This window comes from Lepidochelys kempii, chromosome 7, assembly GCF_965140285.1.
Source record: "Lepidochelys kempii isolate rLepKem1 chromosome 7, rLepKem1.hap1, whole genome shotgun sequence".
Classification (NCBI taxonomy): Eukaryota; Metazoa; Chordata; order Testudines; family Cheloniidae; genus Lepidochelys; species Lepidochelys kempii.
The window spans coordinates 19,714,253-19,730,426 of record NC_136386.1 but is presented as its reverse complement, the minus strand read 5'-3'; the positions used below and the strand labels follow the sequence as shown (position 1 = coordinate 19,730,426).

Here is a 16,174-nt window from a genome sequence, read left to right as displayed (position 1 = left end):
GTCAGGGCCCTAACATCATATTCTCTTCCCAATTAGTTTATTTTTCCTTTGTTAAGAAAGCAGTTCTGAAACTGTTTAGGGTTTGCTTAGTAAGACTATTTAATATTTGGTTTAAAAAGACAGAATTCAAATTAATATTGGATCAATTCTGTAGCAGATCTACAAGCTCCAGAAATATTGTCAGCTGTTATTCCTTGTAATGAGAAGTCTTTAGTCTACCATCAAAATTGCCTTTTCCTTTCCCAGATATTCTTAGAAAACAAATCAGTTTCATAAAAAAAGAACTGTCCAATTGTACTATGAGTGCCATAATCCAATATTGATACAACTTCTCCTTCCTTTTCAAAACCATGATTTTAAATGGTCTGCTTTTCTTAAACTAGAGTGATAAAGATCCAGAAATTATGGAATTAAGACAGGAATTGCTGGGTAAAATTCTACCATCTGTTTTATGCAGGAAGTCAGACTAGACGATTACAAAGGTCGCTTCTGTCCTTAATCTATAAATCTAGAAACCCCATGTACTGTTCTGTTTATTTTTTTTATAGTGCCCAAAAGTATAGTAGATACATCACAGAAGACATACAAAGACGTGGTCTCTCCCCCAGAGGACCTATAATCTAAATACAAGATATGACATAATGACAAATAGTAGGGAAGGGATAGAATGAGGGGAAAAAGGCGTATAACAATCATCTCACAAACACTTTATTTTTGCATATGCACACCTTGATAGTTCTTCAAAGTCTATATGCATACAGAGAGATGTAAAGATTAACTAAAATAGCATTATTGGCTCACTTGTGTTTCTGATGACCCGCCGTTCCACACTGAAAACTGCCCCTTTAGCAGTATGAACTGAACACACCTAGGTATATCATGTCAATTGGTCACATACTTTTTACTGTCAAAAAACATTGTGATCACAGACCTACAGAAGATACACAGAGAAGCAACAAAGTTTGTTTTAAGGTGCTAGCAGACAATCAAGATCATAAATTAATTTGATCAAGTTGTCCCCGCACCTAAAATACAAATTAACTAGAGCGATCCATGCAAATTATAGACAATCTAAAAAAACCCCCACAAGAATATCTTTTTTCAAGCCTACTCAAATAGTATTATTGGTGTAATGAAGAGGGAAAAGCAACAAAGAAACCATTACTGAATAATTAAGATATAAGATGTCTGTATATATAATAGAAAAAGAATGCCTACTCATGAATCTATGCAAACTGAGAATGCTAGAGTTCAGTGCGAACATAAGCATTCCCCAATCGTTTGCAGTATGTCAAGACAGGCTGATGCATTCAAGTCTTACCCTCCCCATGAAATTTGTGAGCTCAACGTGCAGGGTGAAAAAAGTTTCCATTTAACACTAAGACAAACACTTAAATTCCAGCACTGCATTTAAACACTCTTCTACACTGAGCATCTCTACAACTGGTGAGATAACTCGTTTTGGAGCTGTTATCACAGCAACAGGTGAAATACAGATTATAGGTGGAGCTGGCAGCAATGTCTATAGAAAGGATTGCCTAAACACTTTTCATTATAACAGCCTGTTTTCAGTTACTTAGAGCTTTGCCCAACTTAAATGATTTAGGCTGAAATTTTCCATACTGAACATCTGCCTCATTCTAAAATTTTTTTTTTTTTTGGTATTTTAGACAGTTTCATGAAAAATTCTTTAGCCCTTTTTGAGAAAGAGGCTAAAGAAAACTCTTATTTTACCATGTTAAATAATCATTACAACCACTTCATTGATGGGACATTTTGGCATCAGGCATGAGAAATGAAAGGAGGGAGAGATGAAAGGAGTGTCCTCAATGTTCCTCCTGCAGGTGCCAAGGCAGCATGGTGGAAAAGAAAGCATCCTAACTCAAATGAAGAATGGGAAACACTATGGGCAGACAGTAGGGACACGCTAAAGGGCGTGTAGGCTAGAAGAATGAGGCAAATAGAGGGGAAAACAAGGAAGAAGGGGAAACAGGGACAGAAGGGCTTATAGCCACTGGAGCACATACCCCTACAGGCCTCAAATAGAATCCAGGATTGTTAAGTCTCAAAATTCCTCTGCTTTCAACAAACATCTTTGAAACCCACTAGCAAAATGTATGTGCCATCCACCTCTAGTGGCTTGCCCACATAAAAGATAATAGCCTACCACCACCATCACCAGTTACTCTGCAGGGACTGTCAGAAGACAGGATACTGGGCTAGATGGACCTTTGGTCTGACCCAGCATGGCCACTCTTATGTTAATCAAAAGTATTAGCCTCTCACTTCATTGAGGTAAAAAACTGCATGTGCCTTGTTTCCACTAGGATTTTAAATTGATATCTCACTGTAAAATACACCTTTTTTGGCTATGAAGGCATAGCCTTTGAAGGTTTCATGAGCAAACTCTACGTTGAGTAAAAGCATAGGGGATCTCCCTCTTCAACTGTTTTCACTAGTAAAAAAAGTGAATTTTCCATTGTAAAAGGAACACCTTTTTACTGGTGAAGACACAGCATGAGAGTATGTCTACACAGTTAACTCATACTCATTTAGACATATGCTAACTAGTTAATGTTGCCAGAAGGAGTATCAATAGCAGTGAAGCCATGACAGCACAGGCTTCAGTGCAGACTAGCTGTCTCAGTAACTAGAGCCAGGCATCCCTGGTAGGCTTACACTGTCTGCACTGAAGACTGTGTTGCTGCAGCTTCACTGCCATCGGGATGCCTGTTAGGGCTGGTCTACGCATAAAACACTGCAGTGCGTCAGTGAAGACACTACCTACATAGACGGGAGGGGTTCTCCCGTTGGCATAGGTAATCCACCTCCTCCCAGAGGCAGTAGCTAGGCCGATGAAAGAATTTTCCATCAACCTAGCACTGTCTACACTGGTGGTTCGGTCAGTTTACCTGTGTCAGTCCCAGGTGTGGATTTTTCACACTCCGGAGTGACATGCAGTTATACTGACCTAATTTCCTAGTGTAGGCCAAGCCCCTAGACTAAAGATATCTTGAGTACGCCTACTCATGCTGCAGTCACACCTCTGATTGCTGTGTTGACACCACAGAAAAGCTTTGGGAAGCAGCCACACTGGCCTTTACAAACACATAGTTCACCTTCAGTTAACAGACCATCAATTATCTCGAAGTAGAAGAGTACAGGCAAACCTTATGGTCCAGGAGGTAAACCATGACTGCCCACAGTACCAGTCTGGGATAAAGAGTTTCTCCTCACAGCAAGGCGATAAGGGTTGGGAGAGGGTGATCTTCACGTCTGGGAAACCTCCTCAGATGCTCTCCCTGTCACAACAGTAACTGGGGTGAGTGAACGCATCTGCTCACCCCCCAACCAAACAACAAATGGAGGGACACACAGCTTTGAGCCGCCTCTCCAGCGGCACGTGTGCGGGGGGAAGCACCGCATACCGCACACCTCCCTCCCCGTCTCCAGCAAGGCCGGGGAAGGGGGGCGGGAAAGCGCCCGTTCGGCCCCCGGGGCCGGCTGGAACGTTGGTGTGCGAGCGTTCCACCCAGGCGCTCAGGTAGCCCCTCCCCGCCGCTGCCGTCCCCCGGCCCCGCCCCGCAAGGAGGCTGGAGGAGGGGGCTGTGGCCGGCGTGGGGCTGGGAAGAGGAAGCGGGGAAACGCTCCCAGGCGGCAGCAGCGGCGGGCGGGGTCACGAACTCTGACCTTTCACAGGGGCACGGCACAAAACCCAAACAAACCCCCCCCCCCCCATAACAAATAATACTAACCCGAGCGCGCGCCCCCCCTCCACCCTTCCCTCCGCCCTCTCGGGGCCGTCGCCCAGCATCGCTGCCGAACAGGCCCGGTTGGACCCGGGTCACCGTCGGGGCACGTTTGGCGCCAAAACCGGAGGTAAATGGTTTTTTCCTAAATTAAAATACCCCGCGCCGGCTGAGGTTAACGGGGCCGGGCGGCGGGATCGTGGCCAGGCGGCCCCTGGGGAAAAGAACACGCTCGGTTTAAGCGGCGGGGGCCCGGCTTTGCGAGCACCCTTGTTCCGATTCCGGGTGTCGGTGGCAGCTGGGAGCCGGCCGTGCCTAGGTCGGGGTGGGCTGACAGGTGGCTCCCTGAAAGGGTCTCGGGGAGCCGCCGGGCCGATCGAGCCGGAGTCCGCTCCGGAGCCGCTCAGCGGAGTCGGGCCCGCCTAGGTTCCGAGCCGGTCTGGCGTTCGTGCGAGCAGCTTGCTGTCCGGGCGGGCTGGGTGGCTGCGGGCGAAGGGGTCCGGCCACACTGTAGAGAAGCCCTGGCCACACACAAGGAAGATGGAGTCTGAGCGGGCGGAGGCGGCGGCTTGAACCCGACCCTTTTACCTTTGCCACCGGGAGGGCGGAGGGGAGGGGGCGGTGGGTACTTTGCATACGGGGCCGGGACCGCCGCCATCTTACCGGCCGCTCCCCCACAGCCGCGGCCGGGCCCTTCAGAGATCGACAGAGCGCACACCGGAGGGGAGGGGGGGTCGGTCTAATGGCGGCGGCTCTGCCTGGGACTTGGCCGTCAGCCAGCACCGCCATCTTGTGTTTTTCCGCGTCCCTCGAGTGTTTTTCCTCTGAGGCGGGAGGCGGGCCAAGTGGTCGAATTGGCGCACCCGTTCGCCAATCCGCTCTTTGGGGCTGGGCATTTTTGCCTCTAAAATGAGCCGATTGGTTGGGACAGGACGCGGGAAACGGAGGCGTGGTTTCCTTGCGCGCAGGGCGAAGGCGCGCTCGGGGCGGGTTAAGGGAGGGGGCGCGGGAAGGGCTGGGAGCAGGGCTGGGAGCGCGGCGCCCAGCGTCGGCCTAGGGGGCGCGCGAGTGTCGCGGCCGACGGGAAGAGAGCAGCGGTCTGGTCCTCCCTGAGGAGTATGCCCCTTCCCTGGGTCCTGCACTGCCCGCTCTTTCCTTCCTGTCCCAAGTAGCGAAGTACCGGGCTGCTGGAGTAACTGTGTTCCACTACAGGCTGTCAACCTCCACTCCGTGGCCTAACTGAGGAGAGCCGTGATGGTCTGGCCTCCTGGCTACTTTGTGTCCTGAGTGTCTGCTTTGAAGCACTCGGGTTTCTTGGGACCTCCAGGTGTAGATCCCAGCACTGTTGGACTAGGTGTCCTTCCTCCCTGAAATGACACAGCTTCACTTCCACCCAGTGGAATACATGGAGTATTTCACCTCAGCGCTTGGAGTTTGTGGCTGCCTTCTTCTGAGATTAAAGATTTGTGGCGTTTTTGGTAGAACAGATTTTACCCTAGGTTCTTGGCCGACCCTGTGTCCTTTGCTGCATAACGAGTTGGCTGCTTCTTCCACCTCTGTTGAGACTGCATTAGAGTGATGTTGTACTTAAGTATTTTGCAAAGCACATGTGGATCTGTCACAATGAAGTGTGTCACACAGCTGTTGGTTGACTACGAAGATAGAAGGGGTAGGGAATGAGCTCCTATTCGTTCAGTGTACACGCTTCTTGATTACTTGTTTTATTTAGCTGTTAGAATTTTTATAAAATACAAAAGGCACCAGGAATCTACACTATATGATTTTAAAAAAACTAATGGAGTGGGTGAGATTGCATCCCATGAAACACAAGCCCAGGGGGCCTTGAAGAGAATTTGTTACTGAATAGGGTATCTGGTATTCAGGTCTTCTTTCGTCTTTGTTACAGAACTGAAAAAATGTGATGAGCACATATTAATATCGTTTTCTCCTGAGCTAAAGATATTAAATGTCCTGATGGAAATGGTTTGTAAGCTTATATGTACAAGTTGAGCAGCCTGGGGAAAAAATGGAGAACTAGAAGACAATTCTGAGAAATACAAATACTGTATGGTTTTAACAGAAAACCTGTCTTATTTTTGGCTTTGTTTTGTGTTATGTCAAGTATTCTGTCATATTAACATATGCAAAGTCATTATTTGCATGTGCAACTGACCACATTATGATTCTTATTTTCCAAAGCTAATGTATTTTGACATTTATGTCTTTCAACAATGACATTTATTAATTTGGTAGCATTTATGCCATAAGGATTTTTTTCTTTATGTTGAATAAATGCATTTTTCTGGTAGAGTTTTGATACAGGTGGTCACATTTTTGGTGTAAATGTGCAAATTATTTTAAATATGACTAGCTGGTTCCCAGTAAAATAATACAGCACAATGTAGGGAGATGAGGAATTATTATCCCATTTAACAAGTGCTGCTGATACAGTGCCTCTAAATATACTATGGAAATTTTAGTGTATGGTAGCAGAATCCACATGACAATTTAGGGTGTGGCAGGTTAGTGTACTGTAGCTTTACACCCGTGCTTGCATGCACATGTCTTCGTGTAGACTGGTCCTAAGTGTGGGTTCCAGAATTGGACTTAATGATGTTAAATAATTTATCCAAAGTCACACAATGCCAGAGCCAGGATTGTGACTCGGGAGCCCCTAGTGTTCACATGCATGTTCAGTTTACTAGATAATGCTGCCTAGTTTAAAAATACCGTTTTCCAACTGTACATAATCTACAGATGTTTTTTAAAGGAAAGCTACAGCAAAATTAACATTCAAAAATCAATTATTTCTGAAAATCTGCAACTTTTCAGTAACTAGGTAACCACACATTCACGTATTCATGACTAGATGCAAGTACCATGCGTATGACTGTGTAAATACTTAGCTAGCTATGTGTGTTCTCAAGTCAGGCATTGGTACTCATGCATTTGATAGACAACAATTTGTATGCATGCATATGGCTATGTAAGTATTCACCGAGCCATGCACATACATGAGTCCGGGATTTGTACTCATGTACTTGCTAGACACCCATTTATGTATATGCAAATGGTCACATACCTATAGGCAGTATAGTCTAGTGGTAGGTCTCTGAACTTGATCTCAGCAGATCTGATTTCTGTTCTTAGCTCTGCCATTGGCCTGCAGGGTGACCTTGGGCAAGTCACTTCACCTCTTGCCCTCTGCCTCTGTTTCCCCATCTGTAAAATGGGGTTAATGATACCATCTTTGCTTTGAGCTCACTGATAAGAAGCTCTATATAAAAACTAGATATTATTTATTTATTACTATTACCGAAACTCAGTGCCTGCCAGAAAATGACAACATCTTCAGTGTGCTGGCAAATCAGGTGGATCTTAAATCCTCTTTTTGTGTGACATTTTCTTTGTTGAAAGACCCTGACCCATATATTTATTTTCTTAACTTCTTTTTTTCTGACAAACCTTTAAAGTTTCTTTTTATAAAAGAGTGTATGGTAGATAGTTGTTCAGATTGATTTGAAAGGATTGTAAGCTGTGGTCAACCTAATACAGTGAAACATTAATAAATGTTCTGTTCAAGTCAGAAGATTTCCCTAATTTAAAGTTTTGAAAACAAATATCAGAACTAATGCCTTTTTAATACTTTTGTTTTGAGTTAACTGTATCAAATGCTGCTAGACACTGTGCATATGTCAGCAGCAGATTTTCAATGGAATATCAAGCGGTAGCATGTATGTCATACCAGTCTAGTGGAACATGTTTCCAGATGTCCTTAATTGTACAGATCAGCCTAAACAAAACCTTGGATCTAAACTCTATCTCCATAATTCTGAGATGCAATCTCAATCCCAGATGCAAATCTGAATTTTTGGATTTGAAATCTGAATTTAAATTTCCCCTAGTTTTGGAATGTGTAGATCTAGTGTTCAGATTCTGTCCATTTTAGAGAAGGATTTGAGCTGGAAACTCTTAGCCAGATCTGGTGTTTAGATACAGGGCTTGGGGTTAAGCCTCTCTCTACTTAATATTTGATATGGAAGGAGTACATATAAACATGGATTTTAAATGTTCTTAGAAAAATCATATCATGTCCTTGCAAGTTAAGATAAAGATGAACAAAACTGCAGTCTTCAACTAACATATAGATCCAGGGTGGTCAAAATAAAGATTATAGGACAATAAACAAAAGCCTGCATAGAGATTGACTGTGTTTAATATTATTATTTATTAAAATTGCTTGAATTTTTCCATTTATTTATAGAAGTCAGTATCAGCCAGCAGAATTTTTAAATTTGATCTCATTTAGTATTATCTAAGACAGTTGTCACAGTCCAACAATTTTATATACTATCCAATGGATTGTGTTGTCTTTTCTAATTCAAAAGAAACCATAACCAGGGGTGTAGTTCACTTGTACTCAACATTCAAATTGAGAAGTTAAGTTGCTCAGTATTGAAAACTAATAAATCAGTGTAATCCATACTACATTCAGTGATTCCAAACATGTTTTAAGATGTTCTGTATCTATTGTAATGAGATAATATTTTGATGCCTGTCCCATCTTTCTACTGATGACGGTATGATAAGTGGAACAGGAAAAAGAGGGTCAGGCTTCAGGAGGCCTTAGTGTGGCATGACACCAGGTGTTCATGGATCCAAGTCAGGCCCAGGCTGATTGCACATAGAACTCCAGAGCTTCGTTACATAACACTGGCCACTCATCATGCTGAATAAAGTTCTCTTTTCTGTAACTCTGCATGCATGCCTGCCAGCCGCATTGCCTATTGCTAATGAAACAATAACAATATAAACACCTGAGAAAGTATGATATGCCAAGGAAGTGAAGAAGGATGGTACGAAGGAGAAAATATGTTTGCCTTTTTTTTTTTTTTTTTTTTTAGATTATTTGCATTCAAAAGCTGTGGTTGCCATCAAGACAGATTTTTCTTCTTTTTGGAGAATGTGTGCTAACATTATGTCTGTCAATCAGCAATGGTTTTAATCAGAGGAATCTAATTTGACTAGCTAGCCACTTATATTTCTTGGAGTAAGCACTTTCTCTTATCAATATTCATCTTCCCTAGTGTAATAGTTTGTTTACCATCTCATTGCTTCAGTTGCGGCCCCATTTTCTCTCCCTTGTTAGAAAAATAGTTTAGCCCCCTGGCTAAGCCAAAAATACTTCACCCCTTCAGGATAATAAAAGTCCAAAACCTTCATCTAGACTTCCTTGGATCACAATCTTCCATGAATCTATCAGTCTTCTCCCCTCTCAAAGAATAACAACACCTCACCCAATCTTTCTCTGAGTCTGAGCCCTCCTTCAGTGGATTATGTATATTCTCTTTCCAGGATCTATATGCTGCCTATTTGGTCTCTCAAAGGGTTGCTCATGCTCTCCTTTTGCAATCTCCAGCTTTGGGCCTAGATTGCCACAGTTCCTTTATTCCTCTCTCAAGATATGGTTTACTTTTTGACTGTTTTACCAAATCAACACCCCCTCCTAAGGGTCCTTACTCATCTGTCTGGCTGTCTTTATAGGTCTTCTATTGGGCATTGTCACCTCCTTTTTCAAAAATCCATCCCACGCTTTCCCAGGTCCTTCAACTGGAGAGACTCTAGTCTCTATCTCCCTCTCTCAGAAGGGAGATTCACATTCTTTCCCTGTTTGCTCCCTGTTCTGAGGAAAGGATTGCTTATACCTCATAACACTCCTTACTGATATTCCTTGCTGCAAGGCCTACTACTGCCATCGGCCTTGGAAATTACATCCCTTCCTCCCTCCCCCAAAATTCCCCTGCTTGGGCTGAAACTGGGAACAGGGCCCAATTTTTTTAAAAGGGTTCCAGTAATTACAGGCCAGTAAGCCCAATTTCAGTGCTAGGCAAATTGGTTGAAACTGTAACAAAGAACAGAGTTATCAGATACACAGATGAACATAATTTATTGGGGGAAGAGTCAATACAGCTTTTGTAAAAGGATATCATGCATCACCAATCTATTAGAATTATTTGAAGGGGTCAACAAACATGTGGACAAGGGTTACCCCACGGATATAGTATATTTGGACTTTCAGAAAGCTCTTTTGACAAGGTCCCTCATCAAAGACTCTTGCTCAAAGTAGGCAGTCATGGGGTAAGAGGGAAGGTCTTCTCATGGATCCATAATTGGTTAAAGGATGGGAAACAAAAGGTAGGAATAAATGGTTAGTTTTCACAGTGGAGAGAGGTAAATAGCAGGGTTCCCCAAGGAGCTGTACTGGGATCAGTGTTGTTCAACATATTGATAGATGATCTGGAAAAATGGGTGAACAGTGAGGTGATGAAATTTGCACATGATACAAAATTACTCAAGATAGTTGAGTCCAACTTGAGTGTGAAGAGTTACAAAGGGATCTCACAAAACTGCATGACTGGACAAGAAAATTGCAGATGAAATTCAATGTTAAATGCAAAGTAATGCACACTGGAAAACATAATCCCAACTATACATACAAAATGAGGGGGCCTAAATTAGCTATTACCACTGAAGAAAGAGGTCTTGGAGTCATCATAGTTCTCTGAAAACATCTGTTCAATGTGAAACAACAGGCAAAAAAAGCAGAAACAGTATTAGAAAGGGATATCCAGAAAAAACTTCTTTTTCCGCAGACCACTTGAAAATTGCTGAGGGTCTCGGCGGACCACTTAATGATCTTTCCAAATGTTGTTTGTACCGTTAGCTAACTATTGTAAAGCGCTTTGGATAAAAGCACTACATAAAAAAAACGTAATAATAAACGTTTTTGTTCTACAAATAAAAGCACACAACTCATGTTTTAGTACCAGTAGTCTTATCTTTCTAATGCAATGGCTATGTCCTCTCTCCCCTGCTGTGGCAGCCCTCAAACTGGGGCTGGGAAGGAGGGGGGGTCTCTCCCTCTTTCTCCCACCTCAGGAGCCCCCAAGCTGGGGCTGGGAAGGCAGGGGGTCTCTCCCCCACCACAGCAGCCACAGACCTGAGGCTGGGAAGGAGGGCTGTCTCTCCCCAGCAGCTGCAGCCCTGGAGCTGAGGAAAGTCACCACTTTCTCTGCCCTCCGCAGCCCTGCACATCTCAAATTCTCCCCACCCCCTCTTCTCACCCCACTTCACCTACCCACTATTCTTCCCAAGGCCACTACCCCACCGTACATGTGTGTCTTCTCCAGGGTACAGGCACCTAATTTGTGGAGCCATGTCTGCACGCATCTTAGAGGGAACTATCTGCAGATCACCTGAATAGAGCTTGCATAACACTGGTGGTCCACAGACCACAGTTTGAGAACCTCTGGGATAGATCATAAGATAGAAAATATCATAATGCCATTATATAAATCCATGGTTATGGATATGGTTATATCTTGAATACTGCATGCAGTTCTGGTCACCCCCTCTCAATAAAAGTATATTAAAATTGGAAAGAGTACAGAGAAGGGCAACAAAAATGATTAGGGAGTATGGAACAGGTTCCATATGAGGAGAGATTAAAAAGACTGGAACCGTTCAGCTTAGAAAAGAGATGACTAAAGCGGGATATAATAGAGGTCTATTAAATCACAAATAGTGTGGAGAATGTGAGTAAGGAATAAGTGAATTCTAATATATTTTTTTTTGAGCTGGGATGACCAGAACTGCATGCAGTATTCATGGTATGGGTGTACCATGGATTTATATAGTGGCTTTATGATATTTATCGTACAGTGCATAGCATAATGGGGCCCAACCTGTGTTAGGCTTTTTAACACTACTGCAATATAAATAATATACAACACTGTGGAAGTGAATTCAAAAATTCACAGGAACAGGAGAAGGTGGACCCCAAATCCTAAAATGTAAAGAGTTAATTCTTGATGAGCAGGACTTCAGCTGTGCAGTTTCATTTTAATGCTTAACAGGAGATGCACAGATAAAGCTCTGAACACTGCAATGTCTATACTCCTACAAATCACTGGTAAAGAGGAGGAGACCATTTAAAGATGAACTATGAAATCATGGCCCCACTGAAGTCAGTTGCAAAGCTCCCATAGACTTTAATGAGTCCACAATTTCACTTGGAATGTGTAGAAAAGGACAAACTTTATTCAGCTGTTTCAGCTAATCATTGGTAGACACTGCTCACCAGCGTTTAACAATGGCTAGCCAAAATGGTACTGAACATAATTTGTTCTTTTCTAAGCTTACTGCTGCACAATATTCAGCTGTTACTGTTGCAAACAACTGTCATCTATTTCATAGTATCAGCAGGTCCCAGTGCCCTCATGCAATCAAAACCACATTTTCCTTTGACTTCTAGACTTTTTCATACACTGTAAATACAGTATTAAAATAACCAGTTATAATTTGGTATGTTTAAGAGGTCTGTTTCTCTTTTCATCAGAAAGTTATTTAAATCCCTGCCCCAATCCCGCCATCTATTTACATCATAACATTGTATGCCTATCATATTAGCAAGCTCCACTGGTATATAATTCAGCATTTTATTTAACAACCTAACTCATAATAATGCTACAATAAAATGATGCAGCAACAATTTATAATTCATAATGTAAATACAGACATGCAGTTACAATAAGTTCTAGTGGTATCTTCTGTTGGGATAGTAATTGACTTGTCACCACTTTTCCACATATAGTCTGGCATCTAGTTTGAGGAATTAAACTGATATAATAACCAGGAAGAGTCCACTGAAATTAAGGTCATGACTTTCTCTAAAAATGACTTAAGATGAAAAATCAGAAATGTTTATTTTCACATTCCTAGCTTCCATGCTCTACCAGGGATTTTTACTACTCCTAGTCAATTTCATGCTTGACTAAGATGTGCAGTGATTGTCTGTGAAGACATGGTACAAAATATTACTGGAAAACTGGAACATTTTTCTTCCTCCTTAAATATTCATTTGCCATTCCTCCAATTTCTTCAGAATCGATGTGCAAAGCTTTAAAGCTCAAGGTGAATATTTTGACCTTTTGAATGGTTATTTAGGTTAGGGTTCGCAACCATTTTAGTAGCAAATTGGGACTAAAAATGATTACAGACAAGTAGAGAGTCTGTTTAACATGGATATTGCAAGAAAGAGAGGAGTTGATTATCTTAGCATTATCAAGCACTACATTTTGCCAGAACATTGGCCAATGGCCATCATTGGCTTTTGCTGATACTTAACTTTCTAGGGCTGATCATGCAAAGTTTTTAGTATAATCATTTTAAAATAGATTATTTCAGCTGTTAAGTTTTCAGAGAGGGCACAAAAGACTTCTTAATTTAAAATAGGAATGGAGAAACGAAACTGTATTAAGGACCATCGTTTTAAATTTTTCTGGACGTGCTTGTGTGCTGGTGATTAATCCCTTCTTTTTGTTTTACATCTTGTTTTTATTTGTGAGTTTGTCAGAGAATTAACTTGCAGTTACATTCACCAGAGTTTCCGTCTCACAGTTATAATGGTATCATAGTATCATTGTAAAATATAACATAGAAGTTAAAGATTGAAAAGATACATTAGATATTCTAGGCCATTTCCCTGCCAATGCAGGATTATGACAAAAACACAGGTGATAATGGTAGTCTGGCAAAAGAGTTCAATAAGAATGTGCTCAAATACCTTCCTCTGGTAGCCACCTCCTTGCCCAGCACAGCAAGACATAGAGGCTTTTCATTTAAGTGTATTTTTTTCTTCACCTCACAAACTAGGAATTAATTAAAGCTTTTTTAAGAAGTGTGAATTCCACAAATTGGACCAATAGTTGAAGTTCAAATTTGCCCTATCTCATTTTCAAAATAGAGATCTCTTAATTGCCAGTTTTTAAATGGTGGAATACAAATATTTTATAAAATTTAAAATTATAAAAGTAAAATTATATTTTTGCTTATAATTTTAGAATATCTGTGTCTTGAAAACAGTAGTCCCATATTTGCAGTGAATATGTGCACTGCTTTCTTATTTGTCAGATGTATTTGGCAGTGGTGTAAATTCATGTAAAGCTGCACCACAGATTTAATTTTAATTAATAACAGTGACAAAAAGTCTCATTTTCTTTGCCTGATGGAAGTTGCTGGCATCTTTCCAAACAGGTTCTCTAATGATCTTGCTTCACCATGGCAACCAATATGGAGGTGCTGGCTCAGCAGATAGTGGAGACACAGCAGGTGGCTGAGGTGAGTGGCAGATGATACTACAGTAGCTGGCATACTTGATTTTGAAAGGAAAAATATATCAGTGTTTTCCGTTGTTTACAACTGATCAGAAATGAAGCAGAAGGTAATTATAGAACAGCAATTATTTTACATGAGAACATGTAAGAAATGTAGCCAATATTTGTTTCAGTCACCTTACTTCATTCTAGTGGATTCCATATTAGATGTGTAAAACAAGAAAATTCACCCGTGACCTACATGGAAATTTGGTTCTTTTGCCTATTTTATAATTCTCATAATTTGAAATAAAAGATATGAGAAAACCAGTGTGTTTAAGTGACATAGTTTAATAAATAAGGGTTTCTACTCTTTAGTTGATATGCCGTTTAAATCTTGAACAATGTTTCAAGTACCATGTATACTACTATAGTGAATATGGTGAACATGCATTAGAGAGAATCTTGTGAATCAGAGTTTGGATTTTTGTCCCAAGTATACATGTATAACAGCACAAAAACAGTTTTAAGATAACATTAATTAATGGCCTTACTTATGTTTGCCATAACTTGGACAGCTGAAGGCTAAAATGTCTAAATCAGCTTCTCAGCACTGAAAATGCACTTTATCATGGAAATAGAAGATAACCTACATATTTATTTTAGTTTGCTAATTTTAATCAGGTCCTTAACTGTATAGGGTTTGTGGGTTTTTTGCTTGGCTTAATATTCTTGAGAGTTACTACAGCCTATCATATAATTACATAATGAAGGGATTTTGTAGATTATCTGTACTCAGTAGTCCGTGACATCTCCATAGTCAAGGCCATGTTAGAGATTTTAGTTCATAGATCTCTGACCCAGTGAACTGTAATTACACCTTGAAGATACTCGGTTTGGTGGGCTAATGTGAGAGCTGCATATCTGAGGTAAATCCACTGGCAAAAATACTTTCAGAAAAGGATTTGCAAATGTATTTTTATATCCAATAACTTTATTCTACAAAGAAATATTAATTTGTTCTTTTAAAAATATATTTTATGGCAACAGTGATTAAGTCAAAATCTGGACTAAGGGCTACAAAGTACAGTCGAATCACTTTTAAGGACTGTTTAAAGAACAAACTAAAATTTCACCTTAGAAACTGACAAATAGAATTTTTTTTTGTTTTATTTTGCTCTTTCAGGTGTTTGTATAGCAAGTTTCAGCCCAGAATTAATTTTTACAAACTAGTCCTAGAAGAGCCCCCAAAAAAGAATTTGTAATGGAAAGACAGGCAAACACTTAACTATTCTGGTATGAATGGTGATGCTATAATCACATCTAAGGCACATAAAATATGTGACATTTGTAATTCCTCGTGCAGGAAATGCACCGTGGTAACATAATGTGATGGTTGTATCTTGTCACTGGAGAGCTCGGTCCTTCCCAAGAGCATGTGAAGCTCTGTGATTTCTTCCTGGCCGGTGGGTAACTAGGGCTTCCTCTCTTTACACTATTCAATCCCTCCTTAAATTATATGCTTGTCTAATGCATAACACCATGATATTTTTGTTCATGGAAAAATATTTATAAAAAAACAGCATGGTCACAACATCTGTTAATTCTTAAATAGATAATGTTCCTTTTAAATCTTGAGCCATCTTTGTTATAAATGACTGGCTTACTGCTATGTGTCCTTCTAAGTCAGATACATTTTTAGTCCAGTTTAATAAATGACTAATCTTTTTGAAATATATTAGATCTGTGTATTTGTATTCATAGTAGTTTCTTGGCAAGAAGGGAAATGATTAATTGGTTTAGGGTAGTGTAAAAATTTGGCATTGGCCTTAAAAAATGAGAGCTTTCTTCATAAGCCAGATATTTCATCAAGGAAAATTGAATTGGGGGAAGGGAAATATAGCCATTAATCATATACTGAATCCTAAAACATGAATTTTAAGTGGTCAGTTATGAACAAGATAATTTAATGCAAATACTGGCATGTTTAGTTATATATACAGTAATTCTTCAAACTGATTACTGCCTATGTTGCACGTGGGTTTACTGGGGACCAAGATGTCAAGCAGCAAACATTAGATTGTCCTGTAAGTAGAGAGTCAGCAGTGCTGTGTTTTTCAGTCCTGTGCAGTAATTTTTCAGGTTTTATTGTCTCTCTGAATTATTGCTCCAACATGGCCATTAATGACACAACACCCCAATACCGCTTGTATTTTATATACTCAGAATAAGTGAAAAACATGGAATCAGTTCTTGTTTTAAGAATGATTT

The 16,174-nt window shown here is 40.9% G+C and overlaps 1 protein-coding gene across 7 annotated transcripts in view; it reads left to right on the top strand.

Annotated features, from left to right (window-relative positions):
- Window positions 1-3,594: 3,594 nt before the first annotated feature.
- NR2C2 (nuclear receptor subfamily 2 group C member 2) overlaps window positions 3,595-16,174 on the top strand; it is a 66,338-nt gene continuing 53,758 nt past the window's right edge. For 5 of the 7 annotated variants that reach the window (XM_073351283.2, XM_073351279.2, XM_073351284.1 and 2 more), the window contains exons 1-2: window positions 3,595-3,879; window positions 13,845-13,928. In XM_073351283.2, the coding sequence (XP_073207384.1) occupies window positions 13,869-13,928 (60 nt within the window). In that variant the 5' untranslated portion in view covers window positions 3,595-3,879; window positions 13,845-13,868. Of the gene's footprint in view, window positions 3,880-4,743; window positions 5,419-13,844; window positions 13,929-16,174 lie in introns of those variants that run through there. The other 2 variants (XM_073351280.2, XM_073351281.2) reach the window with 2 other exon arrangements.